Source organism: Capra hircus, chromosome 9, assembly GCF_001704415.2.
Source record: "Capra hircus breed San Clemente chromosome 9, ASM170441v1, whole genome shotgun sequence".
NCBI classification, from domain to species: domain Eukaryota; kingdom Metazoa; phylum Chordata; class Mammalia; order Artiodactyla; family Bovidae; genus Capra; species Capra hircus.
Window position 1 is genome coordinate 67,263,077 of NC_030816.1, and position 23,082 is coordinate 67,286,158.

Consider the following 23,082-nt stretch of genomic DNA (forward strand, 5'->3'; position numbering starts at 1 on the left):
GAGAGAAATACATATGTATTATAAATATAAAATAAATTTTAGTAAAAAGTATAGTCAATGGGACCAACTCTTCCCCAGAAGTTGGCAGAGCTCAGTTCTGACATCCTGCAGTTTCCTTTGTCGACTGAAAAAAGATGCATAACATGAGAGTTGTGAGTTGAGTTTTATTTGAGGCAAAATGAGGAAGAGTTGACTCATTGGAAAAGACTCTAATGCTGGGAGGGATTGGGGGCAGGAGGAGAAGGGGACGACAGAGGATGAGATGGCTGGATGGCATCACTGACTTGATGGACATGAGTTTGAGTGAACTCCGGGGGTTGGTGATGGCCAGGGAGGCCTGGCGTGCTGCAATACATGGGGTCGCAAAGAGTCGGACACGACTGAGACTGAGCGACTGAACTGACTGACTGAGGACTGCAACCCGGGAGACAGCACTTTAGATAGCCCCGAGAAACTGCTCCAAAGAGTTAGTGTATGTGTGTGTTAGTTGCTCAGTTGTGTCTGACTCTTTGTGAACCCATGGACTGTAGCCCGCCAGGCTTCTTTGTCCACGGAATTCTCCAGGCAAGAATATAGGAGTGGGTTGCCATTCCCTTCTCCAGGGGATCTTCGGCCCAGGGATCAAACCCGGGTCTCCTGCAATGCAGGTGATTCTTTACCGTCTGAGACACCAGGGAAGCCCCAGTGGTAGTGGGGGAAGTTCAACATACGAGATTTTGGTGAAGGGGGAGTTCAATGCCATAAAGCACTCTTCTTACAAAAGGTTTTCTGCCAGTCACAGGGAGCTGATGTCACCATGAAGGGATTTAGTACTTTTCTAGAAATGAGGAGATGCAAGGACTGGAAACTACTCATTGGCAAAGACCCTGATACCAGGAAAGATTGAGGGCTGGAGAAGGGGGTGATAGAGGATGAGATGGTTGGATAGCATCATTGACTCAATGGACAAGTTTGAGCAAACTCCAGGAGATAGTGAAGGTCAGGGAAGCCTGGTGTGCTGCAGTCCATGGGGTTGCAGAGAGGCGGACACAACTGAGTGAGTGAACAACAAGAAAGACTGGAATCGTGGAATCAGTTCCTGAAAAATATCTATCTAAAGACCTGTTCCACCAGATTCCCTGGAGTACAGAGTGTCTCACTCTCTACGCTGAATACCCTTCAGGGCATGTCGAAGAGCAACAGCTACAGAAGCACAGGCTCAGATGCAATCTCCGCAGAGGCAGATGGTAAATGCCCTTGGCAAGCACCAATTTGTAACTGACACCTTCCCGACCTTTCCTCTCTAGTGCTCACTCCATGTTCTATGTCCTCATTTCACAATTTCCTGAATTCCTCACATCAACAAAAAGTCGATTTCCTAGGTCACTAACCCAGGTCGTTCGGAAGGGGGAGGAACTCTAAGGAATTAGCCCCTGAGGTAGGATTTCACAGCACCTGGCCGGAGAGATACCTTGTGCTTGGGACAGTCCTAAGACCCTCATAACTAAGTTTACATCAATGATTAAGGCCTGTCTACGGAGGATTCTGGCCACCTTGGCCTTCACTTTACTTGTTATCTTTTTGGTCGTACATTCTTTACTACATTATTCTGCTCAGCAATCAAATCTACAACACAGAACACTTTCAGAAACAAAGTTTGTTACCTGAGCAAACTGCTTCCAAGCACTTGACGATGTCAGTTTGCCAGTTCCAGGCCGGTGCATAGCAGCCAGAGTATAAATTTCTGCAGTGATTTTTTGTTTGGACCTCAGAAGAGCCAGTGTGGTCTTGGTGTTCAATCCGGATGGGTTTGGGTTACAGGAACTAATGCACCATGAAGCATAAACCGAGGATTTGAAGGTGGCCTGCTGCACATAATTGGGTTTTGTATAATTCAAGAAGCACCAACTCACAGTTGTCGTTGTCCGCAGACTGGGGAACTGAAGAATCTGCTGGAAATCTACCATGTCCGTGAAAAGAAGAGTTGAATTTGCCATTTTCCCACTTGGGCCTGAGGCCCTGTGGACCAGCACACCAGCAGGCAGTTTCTGGCCCTTTCCTTGCTCTTCGAGCTGACTGTCCCCAGGTGGTAAGGAGGAGGTCTGAGGGCTCATGCTCATATCAGAGGCAGTCTCGTCAATGTCCAACTCATCTGAGGACTCTTTGCTTTCCGAGGGCCCACTGGATGACTTCTGCCCCAGGGGGGATGCTCGGGAGCCTGGCATGCCAGGCTCCCTTGAGGGCACGCTGGAAGAGGGATGGTCTTGAGATGAGGAGGGGGACAGCGAGGAGAAGGAAGATGACCCTGACGCCAAGCCATCCTTTGGCTCGGAAGCACAGCCCTGTCGAACCAGCTGGGGTTTCTGGGGGCGGGAGAGATCCTTCTTGATGTCTGAGTTGGTCAGCTCCACGGCGCTGAGCTCCTCCACAATCTGTCCATACATCTTTTCTTCCTTGACTCTTTTCTGCTGCTTCGTTTCCATGAAGAGTTCTAAGCTGCTGGCTGGGGAAAGCATACGTTTGCTGCCTCCCAGGGTGGCCACGCTGTCAGAGGTGGAAGGTAAACATAAGGGGATTGAGGATTCCAAGCCAAGGGGTAAAGTCTGAGGTACTTTCCAGATGGGGTATTTTTCCAAGCCTGCATGCTGCCCCAACACCTGGGCAATGTTAAATCCTATCCCTTGCATGGCCGCGTTGGTTACCAGGGTTCTTTGTGTCACGTTCTCGTCAACTTTGCATATGACAATGGCAGGGCTGTTCTGCCCAAGCATCTGAGAAATGCTTGTGTACATGACACTCCCATAGGATGGGACGTGCGTCTGGATCCTAACAGGAACCACCGTTCCCGGCAAGGACTGCAAGGGCCCAGCGCTCGCTGAGGTGAAATCTTCCTGAACAACCTGCTCAGAGGGAGTATCTGTTGACTTGGTGCTCTCCCCAGAGGGAAACTTTGGAAGGAGGTTCTTTGAGGGTAGCCCTGATGTTCCTGAATAACCTGGGTAGGTTTGATCTTTCGTGTGCATGTAATCAGCGGATTTCTTTCCAGTGTGTTCGGCCAAGGGCTCCAAGGGGTAGCTGGGGTGAACTTCTGCCTGGAAAGAAGGCTTGCCATAGCTCTTCGGAGTGTGCTGAGCAAGAGGATGGGGGAAGTGTGCCTGCCACCAAGGGGGCTGCTGGGCTGGTAAGTGAACCATACAGACGGTAGGATACTGGAACTGAAACAAGGCGCTCTGGATTGGAGAAAATGGGAGAGCCTCCTGATGGGGAAACAAATGTGGCTGTTCAGACAAGTGCTTGCTTGCAATATAGGATGTCGGTTGTATCAAGGGATTTCTCAGAGATTCCTGACTATCCAGGTGCAGGATCTGCTGCTGGGCCAGGTGGAGGGGGCCTGAGCTCAGCTGGGGGCAGGGACCCACGACTTGCTTCCCTGGGTCCTCGGCCTGGAGGGGAGGGAGCACGGAGCATGGAGCGTGGGGCCATGTGGACCTGAGGCTGGCATGCAGATGCTCCAGCTGCTCCTGCTTGACACCCAGATCCGCGCCGGCCTCCCCCTGGGAGATCTCGGGAGAGCCACTGAAGGACGCCTGGCGCACCAGAAAGCACTTCTTCCTCTCCCGGGATGGGGACAGCGCAGAGGCGGCCGACGTTCCAGCTGTGGGTGCGTGGGACAGGTTCCCATAATCAAATGACTTGCTCCGAATTTCTGGGACCTCCGTGGGGTGAGGACAAGGCATCTGCTCAGATGAACAGCGTCGCATCTCCTTCTGGTGATGGTGGTGGCCAGGGACTGACAGTGAGTAGGAACCGGCGGGGACGGTCAAGAACTCCGAATGCTTCCCGAACTCATCTGGCTTGGAAGCCGCAAGCTTCATGGTCTCCTCTCGATCGAAAGACATGGAGAAGCTGGAGCTGTGGGACAGGTTACTCTCTTGACTGGGGCTGCGGGAGAGGCCGGTGCCTGTGGACTCGAAGCTGGATTCCCCAGAGGAGTGCTCCATGTCCGCGAGTCGCAGACGTTTCTTTTTGGGCGGCAGCTTCTCGGCCGGGAGCTGGGAGAGGGTCTCGCTTCTCTGGGGCCACTGGAACTCCTCCACTGGCTTTTCCGGCTCTTTGCTCTGCGTTTCCTTCTCTTTCTCCGGCTTGTCCGGCTCCTCGGTCACACGGATCTCCGGGACTTGGATGTTGTGCTGGCGCACCAGCCGGGGCGGTGCGTGGTAGGGTGGCGGCGGCGGCGGGACCTGGGGCGCGGGGGACGGTTTCCCCGCGCTCTCCGCACCCTCCCCGGGCGGGGCCCACTCCGGGCTCACCGGGGCTTCGGAGATCTCGCTGTCACACGTCTCGGAGGGTGATGAGACTTTCTCCTGGGCGCTGGCCACGAGTTCAGCGGACTCGGACCGCTCGAAGGAATTGGGGCGGCTCAGCGAGTTGGTGTGCTGAATCACAGAGATCACATTTCCAGGAGGCTTTCTGCCCGCTCCATCCGATTGCTTGTCCGGATCAGCCGCCAAGGGTGACTCCTCTGACCCGAGAGAGGGGCTCCCAGATTGCAGCGGGGGTCGACACAGGTCAAAGCGCTCAGAGTGCCCGTGAGAAAGGTTTTCCTGTCCAGCCAGGCCGAACCCACTCCTCGTGCCTTCCTGCATCTGCAGCTTGGACTCGTAATCTGCAGTCGCGATGCCCAAAGGCGTGCTGCTGCAGATCATGGGGGTGTCCTCCTCGTCCCCGACGCTCTTTTCTTTCCGGCGTTTTCGAGTTTCGCAGGTGGTTCCAAACATGGTTGGCATGCCCTGGGATGGCGCCGAGGGATCCATGAAGTACTCTCCGCCATGTTTCAATGGGCTGATGCAGGAAACATCCCTGTAGTTTTGCTTTGTTGTCTCAGAGTCCTCCCACTTCTTATAGGGTTTGCGGCAGACATCATAGTCATAGCCGACCCTGTCCCCAGGAATCAATTTCTTTTCCTTCAAGGATGGACCTGTGATGCTTTTGGACACCCTGCCATGGTGGTCTCCCTCCAGATGCCCCTCCTGGACTGAAGGCAGCTCAAAAGCTGCTTGTCTCCTTAACATGCGCTGAGGTGGTATGCCTACCGTTCCTGGGTAGAACACATCATCAGAGCCAGTCATCCGCTCATCAAATGAGTGACTTCCTCTCAAAGAAGGAGGAAGACTTAAGTTAGTTGCTGAAGAAGTTGGCATTGAGTTGCTTCGAATAAGGGGTGAAGAGTCAACTGGAGCTTCGAGGAGAACTGGGCTGCCACCTTGGAAATTGGCTGGATAAAGTTTTCCTTCATTCCTGATAGATGATGGAATCGTCTGGGATTGTCTTGACTCACTGTTGAATTTGGTGGATTTTAGCATGCCTGTCTGACTGGGGTCAATTTCTGCCTTGCTTGGGATCAGCTGTGAAACAGGATCTTCAAACATCTTGACATCTAACCTGGTGTTGACGTGAGGTAATGAGTCCATGGTGCCCTTCCTACCCATCGTGGCGCGTTCCTGACTTGTGGTAGTAACACTGAGTGTATTTCTCGGACTAAGCCGACAGTATTTTCCAAAGATGATTTCTTCATAAGACTTCGCGTTTGTGTTTGGAGGGCTGATCTGCTGCTCTGCACTTTCTGAGCGGGAAAAGTAACCAGAGTCAGTGCTTCCTTTACTGTGCGGGCTCAGAAGGTTCAGAGATGGCTCAGAATCTTGTCCTTTTTTCTCTGACAGTCTTAGTGCAAGTTTCTGTTTAACTGTGTGAGAGTCATCAGCCTTAGTACTTAAAGACGGATTTGGTAACATATCAGAGCCAATATACTGAGAGCTTTCATTAGGTAAAGGAATTCCACTTTTGGGGATAATCAAAATCGGCACCTTCATTGGACCTCCCAGCGATTCTTCCAATGACCCGTGATAGCCACCTCTGCTGGCCATTTCCAGTGGAATGGGTGGGCCAGGACTCATTTTGTCAGAAGCCTCAACAAACAAAGAACTCTCCTCATCTGTGTCTGTACTCTGTTCACCATCTGAATGTATTTCTGCTTCTACATCAATGAAACCGGCCTCTAGATCCAGTTTTGACACCGCTGACTCTGTGAAAGGGACTAATCCTGCCTTAATTGCATGGGCATGTGACTTCCTGTGCTTGTACAAATTGCTCTTCGTCTTGAAAGAGAAACCACACGGTATACATGGGTATGGCCGCTCACCGGTGTGGGACCTGATGTGCTTTTTCAGTACGCTGGGCTTGGCACATGCCCTGCTGCAGTAAGGGCAAATGTACTTGCCGGGCTTTTTGGGTTTGTGCTCTTTTTTGTGAGCATCTTCAGACTGTTCTAGACTTTTCTGGGAGTATTGGCTATAAGCAGGGTTCAGACTTGAAATCTTTTTTCTAGGATAACCACCACTGTGGCCGTGTATAGGAAAGGAAAATAGGTCCTCAGAGGCAACAGATGGCAAAGGGCCAGGGAAAAGCCACGGAGGGCCTTCGAGGCTCTGGTGTGGCTTGTTGCTGTGCATGACCCCCTGTGGCAATGAGTGCTGAGGGAAAGAGAGTGAATGTTGGCATGAATAAGGACTTGGACGGTGTGGTGGGTATTGCTTCTCTGCCACTTGCTGGACCACTTCGCTAGGTGAGGCCAGTTTCCCAGAACCAAAGAGTTGTGCTGATGCTGTGTTTCCAATATGCTCAGGATCAATTTGTGGTTGCCGCTGTCCTTCTTGACTGCCAAAAGTGCTCATCTTAATAACAGCTGATTGTTCCTGTCTCCATCTACCTGATGCTTTATCAGTTTCTCCAGACCTTGAGGTAGCTTTTTGTCCTAGAGCTGTGTCCCCAGTGTCCATTTTGTCACACAAGGTCTCAAGTGCTAGTTTGCTTGAAAGCCGTGCAGACTCATGGAGTGTCTTCAAAGCTGTCCCTTTCAAAGCTTGCTTGCTTCCATGTTCCAGGGTGTCTGCAGACTTGCTGAGTTTTCCTTCTCTTTGGAACCTTCCACACCCACCCCGTAGTCTGTGGGCATTTGATGGTATGTCCTTGGACCGGGGCTATAACACAGTTCTCTCCATTGTAGAAATGTCCATCCAAAAGCTAAGTGCAAATCTATAAAGATTTCTTATGGCATTTGAATATTTTCAACTAGGATGAAATTGGGATGATGAATAGTCTAGGAGAAATTTTGCCCATCAACTAGAGCAAAGTTCAACTGTCAGTTTCACTAAGACAAAATGGTCTGAAAGAAAACAGAACAAAACACAAAGAGACTGTCAATAACAGTTATCAAGTAAGAAACTAAAACCAACCCTAAATATACAGCCTGAAATTGGATACAGTAAAAATATGTTTATTCCAAGAAATCCTTTTTATATCTGTTACATTAATTCCACAATTAAAGGTTATTAATTGCAAATTTAATACTGTCATAAGCTTAAATCTCTTAACTTTTGGTCACCCTTTTAAACCCTCCTTAATCTTGATACAATAACAGCATTTGAGGGAAAACTTTTGATATGTATTATTTATAAAATCATAAAAATTTTCAAAGTCTTCATTAACATAAGTTTAGAGCTATTGCTAACCAAGTTTTATGACTTACATGCTAAGTGTACTACATATTTCTCTATTTAGATATGTTAAATGTATAATATGATATAATTTACAAGTATATAATACAATGCTAACATAAAATGTTATATGTATTATATATAATGTTAACATAAAATATAAGTATATTTTATAACTTAAAAACATTGATTAGACTAAGGCTGGCTGCAAGAATTAAAGACTGTCATGGAGCTTTGGAAAAGGCAGAAAAGTGCATCTAAATAAAATAGTTATAAAATCTTCGTAATATGGATGAAAAAACAGATTTTGGGGAAAGTTAAAAAATATAATGTTTACCTGAATGGTTTAGAGTTCTCATGGGCATGATTGTCTTGTCGCTTCCTGGGTAGAAAATAAATACAGTTAGGAAATATTGTTCCATTAAACTATAACGTTGCCAATTACAAATGTCAATTTAAAACTCATTATATGTAGATCTCACAATGTTATGAGATGTAATGTAAGGAGATGGCAAGAGTGAACACTGACATTTTAGGAATCAGTGAACTAAAATGGATGGGAATGGCAAATTTAATTCAGATCACCATGATATCTACTACTGTGGGCAAGAATTCCATGGAAGAAATGGAGTAGCCCTCATAGTCAACAAGAGTCCAAAATGCAGTTCAGTTCAGTTGCTCAGTCATTTTCGACCCTCCATGACTCTATGTACTGCAGCATGCCAGGCCTCCCTGTTCATCGCCAACTCCCAGAGTTTACTCAAACTCATGTCCATCAAGTCGGTGATGCCATCCAGCCATCTTTCCCAGCATCAGGGTCTTTTCAAATGAGTCAATTCTTCGCATCAGGTGGCCAAAGCATTGGAGTTTCAGCTTCAGCATCAGTCTTTCCAGTGAATATTCAGGACTGATTTCCTTTAGGATGGACTGGTTGGATCTCCTTGCAGTCCAAGGGACTCTCAAGAGTCTTCTCCAACACCACAGTTCAAAACCATCAATTCTTCAGCACTCAGCTTTCTTTAGAGTCCAATTCTCATATCCATACTACTACTGGAAAAACCATAGCTTTGACTAGACGGACCTTTCTTGGCAAAGTAATGTCTCTGCAGTCTTAAAATGAAAGAATGATCTTGGTTCATTTCCAAGGTAAACCATTTGATATCATAGTAATCGAAGTCTATGCCCAACCACTAATGCCAAAGAAGCTGAAGTTGAATGGTTCTATGGAGACCATTCAACCTTCTTGAAGGTTCTATAAGACCTTCTACAATTAACACCAAAAAAAAAAAAAAAAATGTCTTTTTCATCATAGTGGACTGGAATGCAAAAGTAGGAAATCAAGAGATGCCTGGAGTAAGGCAAGTTTGGCCTTGGAGTACAAAATGAAGCAGGGCAAAGGCTAACAGAGTTTTGCCAAAAGAACACATTGGTCATAGCAAACATCCTCTTGCAACAACACAAGAGACAACTTTACACACTAACATCATCAGATGGTCAATACCGATATCAGACTGATTATATTCTTTACAGTTGAAGATGAAGAAGCTCTATACAGTTAGCAAAAACAAGACTGGGAGCTTACTGTGGCTCAGATCATGAACTCCTTATTGCAAAATGCAGACTTAATTGAAGAAAGTAGAGAAAACCACTAAGTCATTCAAGTGTGACCTAAAGCAAATCCCTTACAATTATACAGTGAAAGTGCCAAACAGATTCAAGGGATTAGATCTGATCAACAGAGTGCCTGAAGAACTATGGATGGAGGTTCAAAACACTGTACAGGAGATGATAATCAAAACCATCCCCAGGAAAAAGAAATGCTAAAAAGGCAAAATGGTTGTCTGAGGAGACCTTACAAATAGCTGAGAAAGGAAGAGAAGTGAAAGGCAAAGGAGAAAAGGAAAGATATAACCATCTAAATGCAGAGTTCCAAATAGTAAGGAGAGATAAGAAAGCCTTCCTAAGTGATCAATGCAAAGAAATAGAAGAAAACAATAAAATGGGAAAGACTAGAGATCTCTTCAAGAAAATCAGAGATACCAAGGGAATATTTCATGCAAAGATGGACATAATAGCAGACAGAAATGGTACAGATCTAACAGAAGCAGAAGATATTAAGAATAAGTGGTAAGAATACACAGAAGAACTATATAAAAAATATCTTAATGACCCAGATAACCATAATGGTGTGATTACTCACCTAGGGCCAGACATTTTGGAGTGCAAAGTCAAGTGGGCCTTAGGAAGCATCACTATGAACAAAGCTAGTGATGGAATTCCAGCTGAGCTATTTCAAGTCCTAAATGATGATGCTATGAAAATGCTGCACTCGATATGCCAGCAAATTTGGAAAACTCAGCAGTGGTCACAGGACTGGAAAAGCTGTTTTCATTCCAATCCCAAAGAAATGCAATGCCAAAAAATGTTCAAACTACCACACAACTGCACTCATTTCACATGCTAGCAAGGTCATGCTCAAAATCCTCCAAGCTAGGCCTCAACAGTACGTGAACTGAGAATTTCCAGATGTACAAGCTGGATTTAAAAAAGGCAGAGGAAGCAGAGATCAAATTGCCGACATCTGTTGGGTCATAAAAAAAAAAGCAAGAGAGTTCCAGAAAAACATCTACTTCTGCTTCATTTACTACACTTATTCCTTTGACTGTGTGGATCACAACAAACTGTGGAAATTTTTTTTTTTTTAATATTCATTCATTTATTTGGCTGCACCAGGTCTTAGTTGCAGCATGTGGGATCTAGTTCCCTGACCAAGGATCGAACCTGGGCCCCCTGCATTGGGAGCTGAGAGTCTTAACCACAGGACCAGCAGGGAAGTCCCCAAACTGTGGAAAATTTTTTAAGAGATGGGAATACCAGACCACCTTACCTGCCTCCTGAGAAACCTGTATGCAGCTCAAGAAGCAACAGTAGGAACCTGACATGGAACAACAGACTGGTTCCAAATTGGGAACAGAGTATATCAAGACTGTATATTATCAACCTGTTTATTTAACTTATATGCAGAGTACATCATATGAAATGCCAGGCTGTCTGAAGCACAAGCTTGAATCAAGATTGCCAGGAGAAATATCAATAACCTCAGATATGCAGATGACACCACCCTTACGGCAGAAAGTGAAGAGAAACTAAAGAGCTTCCTGACGAAAGTGAAAGAGGAGAGTAAAAAAGTTGGCTTAAAACTCAACATTCAAAAAACTAAGATCATGGCATCTGGTCTTATCACTTCGTGGCAGACAGATGGGGAAACAGTGGAAATACTGACAAACTTTATTTTCTTGGACTCCAAAATCAATGCATGACTGCAGCCATGAAATTAAAAGATGCTTGCTCCTTGGAAGAAAGGCTATGACAAACCTAGTCAGCATATTAAAAAGCAGAGACATTACTTTGCTGACAAAAGTCTGTATAGTCAAAGCTATGGTTTCCCCCGAAGTCATGTACTGATTGTGAGAGTTGGACCATAAAGAAGGCTGAGCACGGAAGAATTGATGCCTTTGAACTGTGGTGTTGGAGAAGACTCTTGAGAGTACCTTGGAAAGGAAGGAAATCAAACCAGTCAATCCTAAAGGAAATCAACCCTGAATGAAAAATCACTGGAAGGACTGATGCTGAAGCTGAAGCTCCAATACTCTTGCCATCTGATGGGAAGGGCCGACTCATTGGAAAAGACTCTGATGCTGGGAAAGACTGAAGGCAGGAGGAAAAGGGAATGACGGGATGAGATGGTTGAATAGCATCACCACCTCAATGGACACGAGTTTGAGCAAACTCTGGGTGATGCTGAAGGACACGGAAACCTGGTGTGGTGCAGTCCATGGGGTCACAAAGAGTTGGACATGACTGAGCGACTGAACAGTAACCACCACCATATTATGTGCTCTAAAAAATACAGCAAGTAACTGCTTTAGAAAACACTAAAGTAGTAAACATAATATTGATTGCCACTATGCCTAAGAATAACTCAAGGAGAAAAACATTTTTTAAACTTCAGTCATACTTTCTAAAACATAAGTAAAACATCTTAGACTTTTGACAGAAAGGCTTGGCTTTAATTCCTTAGATATTAAAAAGTTGAGAAGAGTGGGTTTTTTAAATTTAACCTGTAGATTTAAAATTTTTTTAAATAAATATCTTTTTTAGGAAATTTGCATGACAGCAAGGTGAAAAAGTCTTCCGGATGACTATGAATGGCTCCAGAAAACTTGATAACTTAGAAACTATTAGATATTAAGTGAATACTCAGTTTCCATAAGGGAATGGCCAATGTAGTACACATAGAATTCTGAGAACTTCAATTGTATCAATTACAATGATATCTGATGTGTTTCCTTAATAGGCAATACAGCAGTGTTTATCATAGTAAGAAAGCTCATATTCTTTGGTCCAGGAATTCCATGTCTTGAAATGTATCCGTACAGATGTACACAAGAGCACAAAGATGTGTGTACAAGGATTACTTAGGTCAATTAAGGCTCAGTTGTAAGACTCAGCCACTTGAAGAAAATTAAGTGTATCTATAAGTACTAATATAGAAGCTCATCCAGAAGGTAGTAACATTGGATGTAAAATAGTTTATCATGCCCTAGAATATATTTTATAATCCCATTTGTATAAAAGAGAAACAGGCAATAAACAGAAAATTTCTGTAAGGATGCCAAACAGCTTTTACATTAGTTAAATCACAGAAATGGAGCCAGGGAGTCAAAAGAAGGGACAAAGGAAGGGATTTCTACCTTTAACCTTATGACTTCTGGTAATCTTTATTTTTCTTTGTTTCTTTTCTTTTCTTTTTAGAGACTCGGGTTCAATTCCTGATTTGGGAAGATCCCCTGGAGGAGGGCTTAGCAATCCACTCCGGTGTTGTTGCCCAGAGAATGTCCATGGACAGAGAGGCCTGGCGGCTACAGTCCATGGGGGTCACAGAGTCAGACACTACTGAAGTGATTTGGCATGTACTCATGGATATTCACATTTTAAATAAAATATTTGTTAAAAAAGGTGCCACTGTGCAAATGTACTGTAATTTCCCAAACTAAAACTCAAATACTGATTTTATTTCCATGACCAATTTGCTCCCTAATATAGAATGCTACTGTGATGATAATAGGTACACTTGGAAAAGGGGGAAAAACATGGAATAAATAAATCTTTTGGGTGAGAAATCAGAAGCCCCCAGGTATCTGAAGCAAGATATCCGTAATCAAGAAGTCCTTGTGGGGACTCCACCAGTGGCCCAGTGGTTAAGACTGTCTTCCATACTTAGGATCAGAACCAAAATCAAATCCACGTTTGGCTGACTGCCAAGCATAAGGGGTCTCACCTTCCCAACCAGCATCCCCTACTCCCAGCTCAACTGTTAAGTTTTATTACAACGTAAAATAAAACATGGGCTTCCCTGGTGGCTCAGTGGTAAAGAATCTGTCTGCCAATACAGGAGATGCGGGTTTGACCCCTGGGAGAGGAAGATCTTCTTGAGAAGGAAATGGTAACCTACTCCTGTATTCTTGCCTGGGAAATCCCATGTACAGAGGAGCCACCAGACTCAGTCCATGGGATCGAAAAAAGAGTCAGACACAACTTAGCAACTGAATATAACAGAAAAAATACATCTGCAATAATGCTTTCTTATTTTCACTTGACTCTGATACTTCCAATGCTTGAATTTTTCATAGTCCTGAGAGAATATATGAGTTCTGTATGGATCTCAAACAAATCCACAATTTAAACAACGTTAAAATCTGTATATTGAAGTATTAATGAAGACAGCCCCTTGTGAGACCATGATTAAGTCTCATGACATACAACTGGTTTACTTTGTTCCTTGAAAAGCATTACTTTTAAGAAAGTATTAATAAGAACCTCACAAGTGAGAATTAGGCATATGGTCACTTGCCATTTCTCAGTTTTCACAGAATATATAATTTTGCTTAAAACATGGACTGCAAGTTAAACACATACATAAAATTTTATGAAAAACAGGACTGGGATACTATATTTAATAATTAAATACAATATAGTGTTTTCATGTACCAATGAGGCAATAACTTTTAAAATCAGATTCAATTTTTGTGGTTTACAGTAAAGAATTACATTTATTAAACCCTAAACCAGACATATACAATTCTTATCCACTAAGGACATATAAAAATAAAAGCACCAAATAAAATTCAAGGAAAGGTAATAATATTTTGCTATTAAAGAACAGACCAGAAGATGAAGAAAAGTGATTTACACAAAATTCAAAAGTAGATCAGAAATAATACATTAATGGTCAGAAAAAAATTATCTGGAATAGTTATTTGTCAATGGGTTTAAATTTTAAAGGGCAAATCAGAAAAAGTCACACCTACTTTTTATTTTTAAAAAACAATCTTGCTGATACTAATAGAAGAACATCCTATATTCCAATAGCATTTATTATCCAGAAAATGTTTTAAAAATCACAACTTTGATCCCAGTAAGAAACACATTAACTCAATTATGTAAATAGCTCAGTCAGGAAAGTGTTGTTAGTTGCTCAGTCATGTCTGACTCTTTGTGACCCATGGGCTATAGCCCACAAGGCTCCTCTGTCCACAGAATTCTCCAGGCACAAATACTGGAGTGGGTTGCCATGTCCTACTCCAGGGGATCTTCCCCCAGGAATCGAACCTGGGTCTGTGGCACCGCAGGCAGATTCTTTACCACGAGCCACCAGACTTCCCTGAATCAGTCAGGAAAACCTCCTCCTTTTAAATTTCTAAGGTAAACCCACCTACGATGTCTTACCATTTTATCATAAATTAGATAAACCTAGTATCATCCTCCCTACTTCGGTCCAAGAAGAGGTTCTGTCCTTCCGCCTGAACTGAAGATCCCAGTAGGACTTGGGACCTCTTCTGGTCTACATTCCTTTGAACTATAATGTCTAACTTTTCACTTCAGTGACAGGCTTATTAGGGACTATTACACAATTTTGTGTAATTAGACTATTATTAGGGAACTGGAAATCACTCCTATTTCACATGAACTGTTTACATGAGATTCTAAACATATCTGAGGATATAACTCTCTTACCCATCCTTAGACAGCCTTCAACTAACTGCTATCCATAAGACCACTTTCCTTCTTGGAGTTTCTGAGGCACATAGAAAGGTAGATGGGAGGAAACAGGAGTAACAGATCCTTTGGGAATTTACTGATCCTATTCATAAACCATTTGTACTCTTTTTGTTAATCTCTTGTCTTTCGTTGCTTTATCTTGGAGACTGAAAAAATTCTGCAATGCAAATGGTTTGCACCACAGATCTATTCCTGGGCATGTATGGCATGTCTTTCTGGAGTTCAAAGTCTCTTTGCTGCTCTCCTGAACTTGCACTTAGGAAAATAAATTCACTTGAACATCCATAAGGCTTTCGAAGTTTAATAATGACATTTGTCTTTTTTTGGTGATACTTTTAAAGGATACTTTTACTTAGCCATCTAACTACCAACAATGGTAGAAATTCTTGAGCTTGTGTTGTATTAATTAAATGTATGAAAATTCTTATAAGATAGAGAAATACCTTCTTTGTATCTCAGAATATTATTATAAACCATCAAATGTGTCTGTATCTTGTATACATCTGTAATTTCAGTATAATTTTCTCAACAGAGATCTACTTGGAGCTATGAAGATCAGTAGTAATATAGTTATTATAGCTACATTACTTCTCAATGATGTATAGATTGATTTCATTTTTCAAATTCTCTAATTATGTGTTAAAAGTATATCTCCAATTTTCCCAATCAATTGATGTGTTAAAAATGCAATATTAGAGCAATCCTCACATGGAAAGAAAATAGCTGGTTATCATTTCATTCTCTGAGGTTTCTTTTTATGGTAACCAAACCCACGCAAATTCACTTTTGGCACCCACTGCCAACAAAGGAACAGTATTCCAAGCACAGCTTCACATTCACATTGAAATTTTTCCCTCCTGCCTTTGAGTGCTCTGAAAGGAGTAGGATAATTTGCAGGATGATATGACTTTGGGGTTTCCTGTGGATGGTGCCCTAGCCCACAGGAGTCCTTCGGTTGGTAAAGAAAGACAGGCATTGTCTTGCAGGCTCCGTGCATTTTTCTGAGTGGAGTAATATTGAAAAAGACACTACCTTCTGCATGCTGTTTCAGTGGCAACAGAACTTAAGTAATTGAGCAAAAGAAAAGAAAATGATATTACTTGGAAGAGTTGCCATTTTTCTAAAAGTGTGCCCACTCCTTTGACCATGCTTCAGTCCCACTCAAATAAATCTGGCACCCAGTTAAACAATTTCCTCAGACAGGCCCTGAGAGGAAAGGCACAGAAACAGCCTCCCGTGTAGACCTCCACAGAGGTCTCTTCAGGATAACAGCTGGGTGGGATTGGCAGCCGGGCAGCCCAGCTCTGTAGATGAATAAAGGCCTACAGTACCCCGGGCTGTCAATCTGGGATCTTTTGCTTAGAAAAACACTATCTTAGAAAAAAACTTTACCTCAGGAAATTAATCATTACTTGAGTGGTAGCAAAAGTCAAGTGAGCATTAAATAATAACATCCTATATAATAATGGTATAAAATGACAGGTAATAAACACTACTTCTCTACTTCCAATGTCTTAATAATAGAACATTTTTTTAAAACTAAAATGGTGACTTGGTCTTTTTTGAGACATTGGTGGAATTACACTTGTAAATAAAACATGTCTTCTGATAATAATTACTGGACAAAAATTTAGAGGCCATTTCCATGTATTTGCTTTCAAAATGTCATAGATCGACTGCAAAATATTTTAAGAAATACATGAGCATCTCAGAGCACTGCTGCTTTAACACGGACGGACCCACAAGTCACTACCACCTATGAGCACCGGATGAAGGAAAAAAGGATCTCCCGAAAAACCATGAGCAGTGCCAGAGTCCAGCTGAATACAGACTTATTTCCACAGGATGATTAAAAAAAGGCACCTTTCTGAGAGCCAAATTCATTATAAATGCTTCTTTTATTAGTCAAAATTCCCATCACAACCTTAGTTCTCCCTAAAAGGAGCAAGTAGCCAATATGAGGAAGGTACTCATATACTATATAAAATCTTGCCAAGCAATTAAGAGAACTTCTGGAGAAAAAGTAAAGAGATTGTGATGATCACCGTCTAGTTTGACATACATTAAAATTTAACTTGGCATTTCAAACCTAATGGAAAACTAAACTATATTTTTTGCATGTTGGTTACAATGACTGCAGATAGTTGTACAGTTTGCATATCTGTCCAAAGTTTTTATGACTTATGACTACAGCTTACTCATTTTAATATTTTGTCATAAGCTTTTTTGCAAATTTTTTACAATTGTGATTTTGCTCTCCTGGTGGAATGTTTTAACATTCTGTAACAAAAGTTATTAGGTTTTACTATACAGCATTTTGTATGAAAATAAACTGCCAGAAAGAAATTCTCTTAAATGAAGCTGCTTCACTTGAGCAAATTATAATTAAAACTGGGCTACTATGAAAAACAAAACAAAACCTTCACTCACTAAATAGCATATACATTGTTTCTTCCCAAACTAGATGACAGTCAATTCACATACGGGTGGGTGCACAGTAAGTTAAAAGTTCTCTTCAAGTTAAATGTAAAAATCATAGAATAAAATAATAAATGTCAGCTATTAACCTGTTATCCTCATATCAAAAAAGTGCATCACAGCCGTCTTTGCTTTCGACGATGCCAACTCCCTCCACAGGAACACATGCACAACTTCTGGGAATCTAAAAAATAAACAATAAGATTTTTTTTAAATGATGAACCTTGTAGTGAATTTAACCGACACACTACTCACAGAAATGCTCTCCTTGAGAAAAGAAAATTTGGAACTGGATCCTTCAAGACTTTTTTTCTTTCAAGAAAAAATTTCCAGTCTTTTCACATACTTTACATCTTTTGAATAAGTTCTTGCATTAAAAGAGAATTATCTGTTACAGTAAAGTGGAAGCAACGTGGAAAATAATGCTAGTGTTAAATCAATGTATTGGAACTAGAAATTATGCCACTGCAATCCATGATACAAATCTAACTTAAAGCTGATTCCCACTAAACTTCTTTTGGTGCATCAGCAACTAAACTCCCCAGGATGAAGACTCAGATAACCTCCTTGAAAATTCTTTTCTATAGTTTATTTCAGCAATGTTATGTTCCATGCTAAAATTAATTTCTGAAATAGGAAGCCAAAACCAACCTAAGTTAAATCCTGAGACATAACAAACTCTGGAAAGTAATGAAGAAAGGAACTTTCTCATACTTAGGATTAATTTATTCAAGCCTGATCCAAAAAAAATGCATAGAAGATCAGTCAAAGTACACAATCCAAATAGATTAATCAGTCACCATCTTTAGATGGTTTATCTCCCACTATAAAAGGCCCATATAAATAGGTACTACATATCTATAGATATCCATTGTTTATTTGTTCATTTTTAAAAACATTGCTCTTTCTTCTAGACAAGTTATCTCATAGAAAGGACTAAAGCATCAAGACATGAGAGTTAAAATGTGCCTTAATCCAGTACCATTTCATGTGACTGTTCAAAATGCTTAAAGGAAGCAGTTAGCTTTAATTTTCTCTCCTCCTCTTTGCATATCACTTCAGGACACCCTGTGCACTTTGCAACATGAATCATTATAAGCACGTAGGCCCACTTGGTTCCTCAAAAGACACAAAAGGTGCAAAAATAGCTTCTGCAATTGAAGCAAGAACCACGTCAGCAGCCAGATGAATGTGGGTGGTCAGATAAGATTCTGTTGCTGCAAAGGGCAAATTATTAAGCGAATGCTAGATTTATTTTCTTTCTAAACTTTGTGCTTGCCTCAAATCAACCATTTTCTGGCACTTAAATGACTCTTGACAAGCTCCACCATTCTCAAAATTGAAAGCTTCATCAAAGCCAAAGAGCATGACTGATTAAACACTGAGGGAAGAGCGATGGGGTCCTTAAAGATACGTATGTATGTATATGTATATATACATATAAAATAAGGCTTCCCTACTGGCTTAGAAGGTAAACAATCTGCTTGCAATATGGGAGATCTGGTTAATCCCTGGGTTGGGAGAGCCCTTGAAGAAGGGGATGGCTACCCACTCCAGTATTCTTGCTTGGAGAATTCCATGGACAGAGGAGCCTGGTGGGCTACAGTCCATGGGATCACAAGGAGTCAGACACTGCTGAAGAACTAACACTTTCACTTTCTTCATATTAAATTATAGTATATTTATTATGTATAGTATATATATAAGGTATAATCTTATATGTGTATAACTGTGGTGTTGAAGAAGGCTCTTGCGAGTCCCTTGGACAGCAAGGAGATCAAACCAGTCAATCCTAAAGGAAATCAACCCTGAATATTCATTGGAAGGACAGATGCTGAAGCTGAAGCTCCAGTACTTTGACTGCCTGATGCGAAGAGCCGACTCATTGGAAAAGACCCTGAAGCTGGAAAAGATTGAAGACAGGAGGAGAAGGGGACAACAGAGAATGAGATGGTTGGCTGGCATCATCGACTCAATGGACAAGAGTTTGAGCAAACTCCGGGAGATAGTAAAGGACAGGGTAGCCTGGCGTGCTGCAGTTCAAGTCACAAAAATTTGGACACGACTTAGCAACTGAACAACAACAACAATATTATAGCTTCTATAATTATACATATATATTTATATATTTAAACCATATCCATATTAACAAACCAAAGAGCACCTCTTTTGAAAAGAAAATCAAGTTCAAGTGCTAAAAAAAAACAAAACTGTACACTGGCAATATGACCTGAGCTAAAGCATGGCATCTCAGATAAAAAATAATAAATCACTGAGCTATGCACATTCTGAGATGAACTCACCCAAGATAGAAATAGGCCAAGATTCTACAGATACAGCTATTTACAGGAAACAACAACTTGTGGTATCCAGGGACTACCTGAGATTGGCGACCCCATGGCCACTGAACTAAAAGTTAAAAGACAAAAGGAGAACTTCAGCCTCAGAACGCTGGCACTGACACCCACTCCTTCCAGCTATCTGGCAGCTGCATACAAGCACCCAACCATCCCCTAACCCAGAAAGCGTCATTCCCACCAATAGCTTCCACAGGCAAAAGGGAGCATGTGAGTCCTCCAGACAAGATGTGTCAGGGGCAGTGTTCCCAGTTCTGACCCTGCTTTTCCAGTCTGACTCGCCAGGACTATGACCACGGGAAACAGGAAACAGTCGTCTCATGATATGCACATATAACTGGAATGTTAGATGATAGAAGATTGCTTTTTTCACTCATTAAGAGGGTTTGAAAATTGTTTCTATCGTATGAAACTGCTACGCATGACCTCTTCAATGATTGGTTTGCCCTTGAAGAACAAACAGCAGTGGTCATAAATTGTACTGCTATTTTACCTCACAGAAACTTCCAAGTAATTAGTGTGATTTTAAAGCAAAGATCTAAATGATAATAACATGAAAGATAGGACACCAAGTTTGGAGATTTTGCGCAAATCGTTTTGTTGCAACTGGAATCTGTAATGGCCTCTACAAGGGAGGCAATTGTTACTATTAAAATAGAGACATAGAGATAACCATCTCAGAAATTTGTTTTTGCCTTAATTTTAATTGAGTTTTTGTGCCTCAGTATCTTCTTTGAAATAAAAGAAAAATATTTCCTCAAACAGCTCCTGAGAATGTAGTATTACAACTTATGCTTATATTTCCTAGAAATCAGCAGTTCACACAGTATAGTTTTTAAACAATGGAATAAAGTAAAGAGAGACTTTCCATTTTTTAAGCTTTACTTCTAGGTTATTGGACTCATAAGAAACCACTATGCAATGAAACATTAATATCCAATAAAACTAACAACTTTTCAGAAAGTTGTGTTCACAGATCTTGTTAAATATCCCCAAGTTATTTAAAATTCCTTCCTAAATATGAGGCAAAATTATCTTTCACTTTACTAACAAAGTAAAGACTGATTTTTCATCGTTTATAGGCTTACAGAAGAGTTCCTTAAAAGTATTTTCCAAACCTCCGTCGCCTACTTGTAACAAACACTTGGAAAATTTGAACATTATTGTTTCTAATCCAGTGGTTTCTAAAAAAATCATCCTTGACATTAGATCTCTATTCTTGGAAGCTTACAGGTTATTATTACTAAGCTAAGTGAGGGTCATGTTGAGCTATGATTAGATAGGTAGGCAGGTATTAATAGATAGATAGACAGACATGGAGATGTATCTAAAATGTCCGTTGCTGGTAAGATTCTTTAGTATTTCATTTTTCTATTCTTCCAAATTATTTTAAGACAAGTTATGGATTAATAGTTTACTATGGTTAGCATTTCATTGGGAAGCTTCTCATGCAAATCAACCTTTTTTCTGAGGTTAAACACATACAGACTAGATCATAATTTTAGTAGAAGAGCCAATAAAATATACCAGTTACACTTTAGATGAGAGCTGCCACAATTAAAAACAATTATTATGTGCTTCAACTCTATGGAAGAAGTGGCAAATAGGACCTGGAAACAAGATATGATCTTATATTGCTTGGTTAAAAGAAATGTTTAAAAGAAGGACTATCACTCTTCATATATTCAGTAGTAGAAAAGAGATACATACCTCTTTTATTTTATAGAAGGGAGTAGAAGAGATTCAAAAATAGTAGGTAAAGATGGGAGGAGAGTACTGAAAGATAAATGTATGCTTAAATACTTTATTGGAGTGTACCAAAAGTGTACCAGAAGAAGCAGCTTCTCCTTGCTACATAAAAGAACTTTGAATGGGGCCACTGTTCCATTTGGAATGTCTCGAGGGGCAAAATAAGAGGCACCTGGGAGGTGGTAGAGAAGATAGTTAAAGGCTGGGAAGATACACACACACAGACACACACACAGATAAGTCTGATTATAAGCTCATATTTTTAGAAACAGTTATGGTACGAAGCTAAAGGTTGGAACTGGGTTCAGAATGTAAAGACGAAAAAGGGATAAAGAGTAGGAACAGGAAAGAATGCTAATTTGGGAGCAGGGGACAATTCACTGCTGGGCCAACTACATAGAAGACTTTGAAAAGTTAAAAGTGTCTGGAAAAGGGGAGTTTTCACAAAAGGAGGAAGGGACAAACAGTAAAAATTCGATTACTCTGCCACTGTGTTTAGGGGGCTGGTTATGGAAACTGCTGGCGAAAATGATCAGAGTACCACTTCTCGGCAGGTTGTCAGTGCTGGAGCACAGGAAAGATACAAAACAGAAGCATTATGTGACTTAGAACTACTAAAAACACAGAAGAATAAGTACCTGTGAATTAATGATTATAACTTAAGCCTCCTTAATTAGGGTTTCTGGACTATTTTTGTGACACTTTTAGACATTTGGTTTTTCCTGTGGTCATGTATGGATGTGAGAGTTGGACTGTGAAGAAGGCTGAGCACCGAAGAATTGATGTTTTTGAACTGTGGTGTTGGAGAAGACTCTTGAGAGTCCCTTGGACTGCAAGGAGATCTAACCAGTCCCTTCTGAAGGAGATCAGCCCTGGGATTTCTTTGGAAGGACTGATGCTAAAGCTGAAACTCCAGTACTTTGGCCACCTCATGCGAAGAGTTGACTCATTGGAAGACTCTGATGCTGGGAGGGATTGGGGGCAGGTGGAGAAGGGGATGACCCAGGATGAGATGGCTGGATGGCATCACGGACTCGACGAACGTGAGTCTGAGTGAACTCCGGGAGATGGTGATGGACAGGGAGGCCTGGCGTGCTGTAATTCATGGGGTCGCTAAGAGTCGGACACGACTGAGCGACTGAACTGAACTGAGAACATCTATACTCATCAGAAAATGAGCTAAGTTTACAAAATACATAAATGAAAAAGCAAATTCTACAGAGCCTAGGAGGGAAACATTTGTGAACAAGTAAGTGCTGCAAAGTGTTTTAGGTGCTTTGACAAAAATATAAGCACAGTACTGGGCACAGCACAAACAAGGAAATGGCCAGTCCTATCAAGACAAGCACAAAAGGCTTGAGAGACACAACGATACTAAGTCTTTAAAGAAAACTATATGTGCTAATGGGCTTCACTGGTGGCTCAGTCAGTAAAGAATCTGCCTGCAATGCAGGAGACCCAGGTTCAATCCCTGGGCCAGAAAGATCCCCCAGAGAATAGAATGGCAACCCACTCCAGCATTCTTGCCTGGGAAATCCCATGGACAGAGAAGCCTGGCGGGCCACAGTTCATGGGGTGGAAAAGAGTCCGACATGACCGAGCAACTAAACACACATACACACAGACACACACACAGAGACACACACACACAGTAATATGGGACTTCCCAGAGGTCTCAGGGGAAGAATCTGCCTGTCAATGCAGGAGACTCAACAGATGTGGATTCAGTCCCTCGGTCGGGAAGATCCCTTGGAGAAGGAAATGACAACCCAGACCAGTATTTCTGCCTGGAGAATCCCATTAACAGAGATGCGTGGTAGGCTACAGTCCCTGGGGTCACAAAG

The 23,082-nt window shown here is 41.9% G+C and overlaps 1 protein-coding gene across 4 annotated transcripts in view; it reads right to left on the reverse strand.

The window, feature by feature from the left end:
• The window catches only part of HIVEP2 (human immunodeficiency virus type I enhancer binding protein 2), a 216,657-nt gene that overhangs the window by 23,996 nt on the left and 169,579 nt on the right, over window positions 1-23,082 (reverse strand). For all 4 annotated transcript variants that reach the window (XM_018053281.1, XM_018053282.1, XM_005684859.3 and 1 more), the window contains 3 exons: window positions 17,222-17,316; window positions 7,870-7,914; window positions 1,644-7,201 (listed from right to left, as the gene is read on the reverse strand). In XM_018053281.1, the coding sequence (XP_017908770.1) occupies window positions 1,644-6,815 (5,172 nt within the window). In that variant the 5' untranslated portion in view covers window positions 6,816-7,201; window positions 7,870-7,914; window positions 17,222-17,316. The remainder of the gene's footprint in view (window positions 1-1,643; window positions 7,202-7,869; window positions 7,915-17,221; window positions 17,317-23,082) is intronic.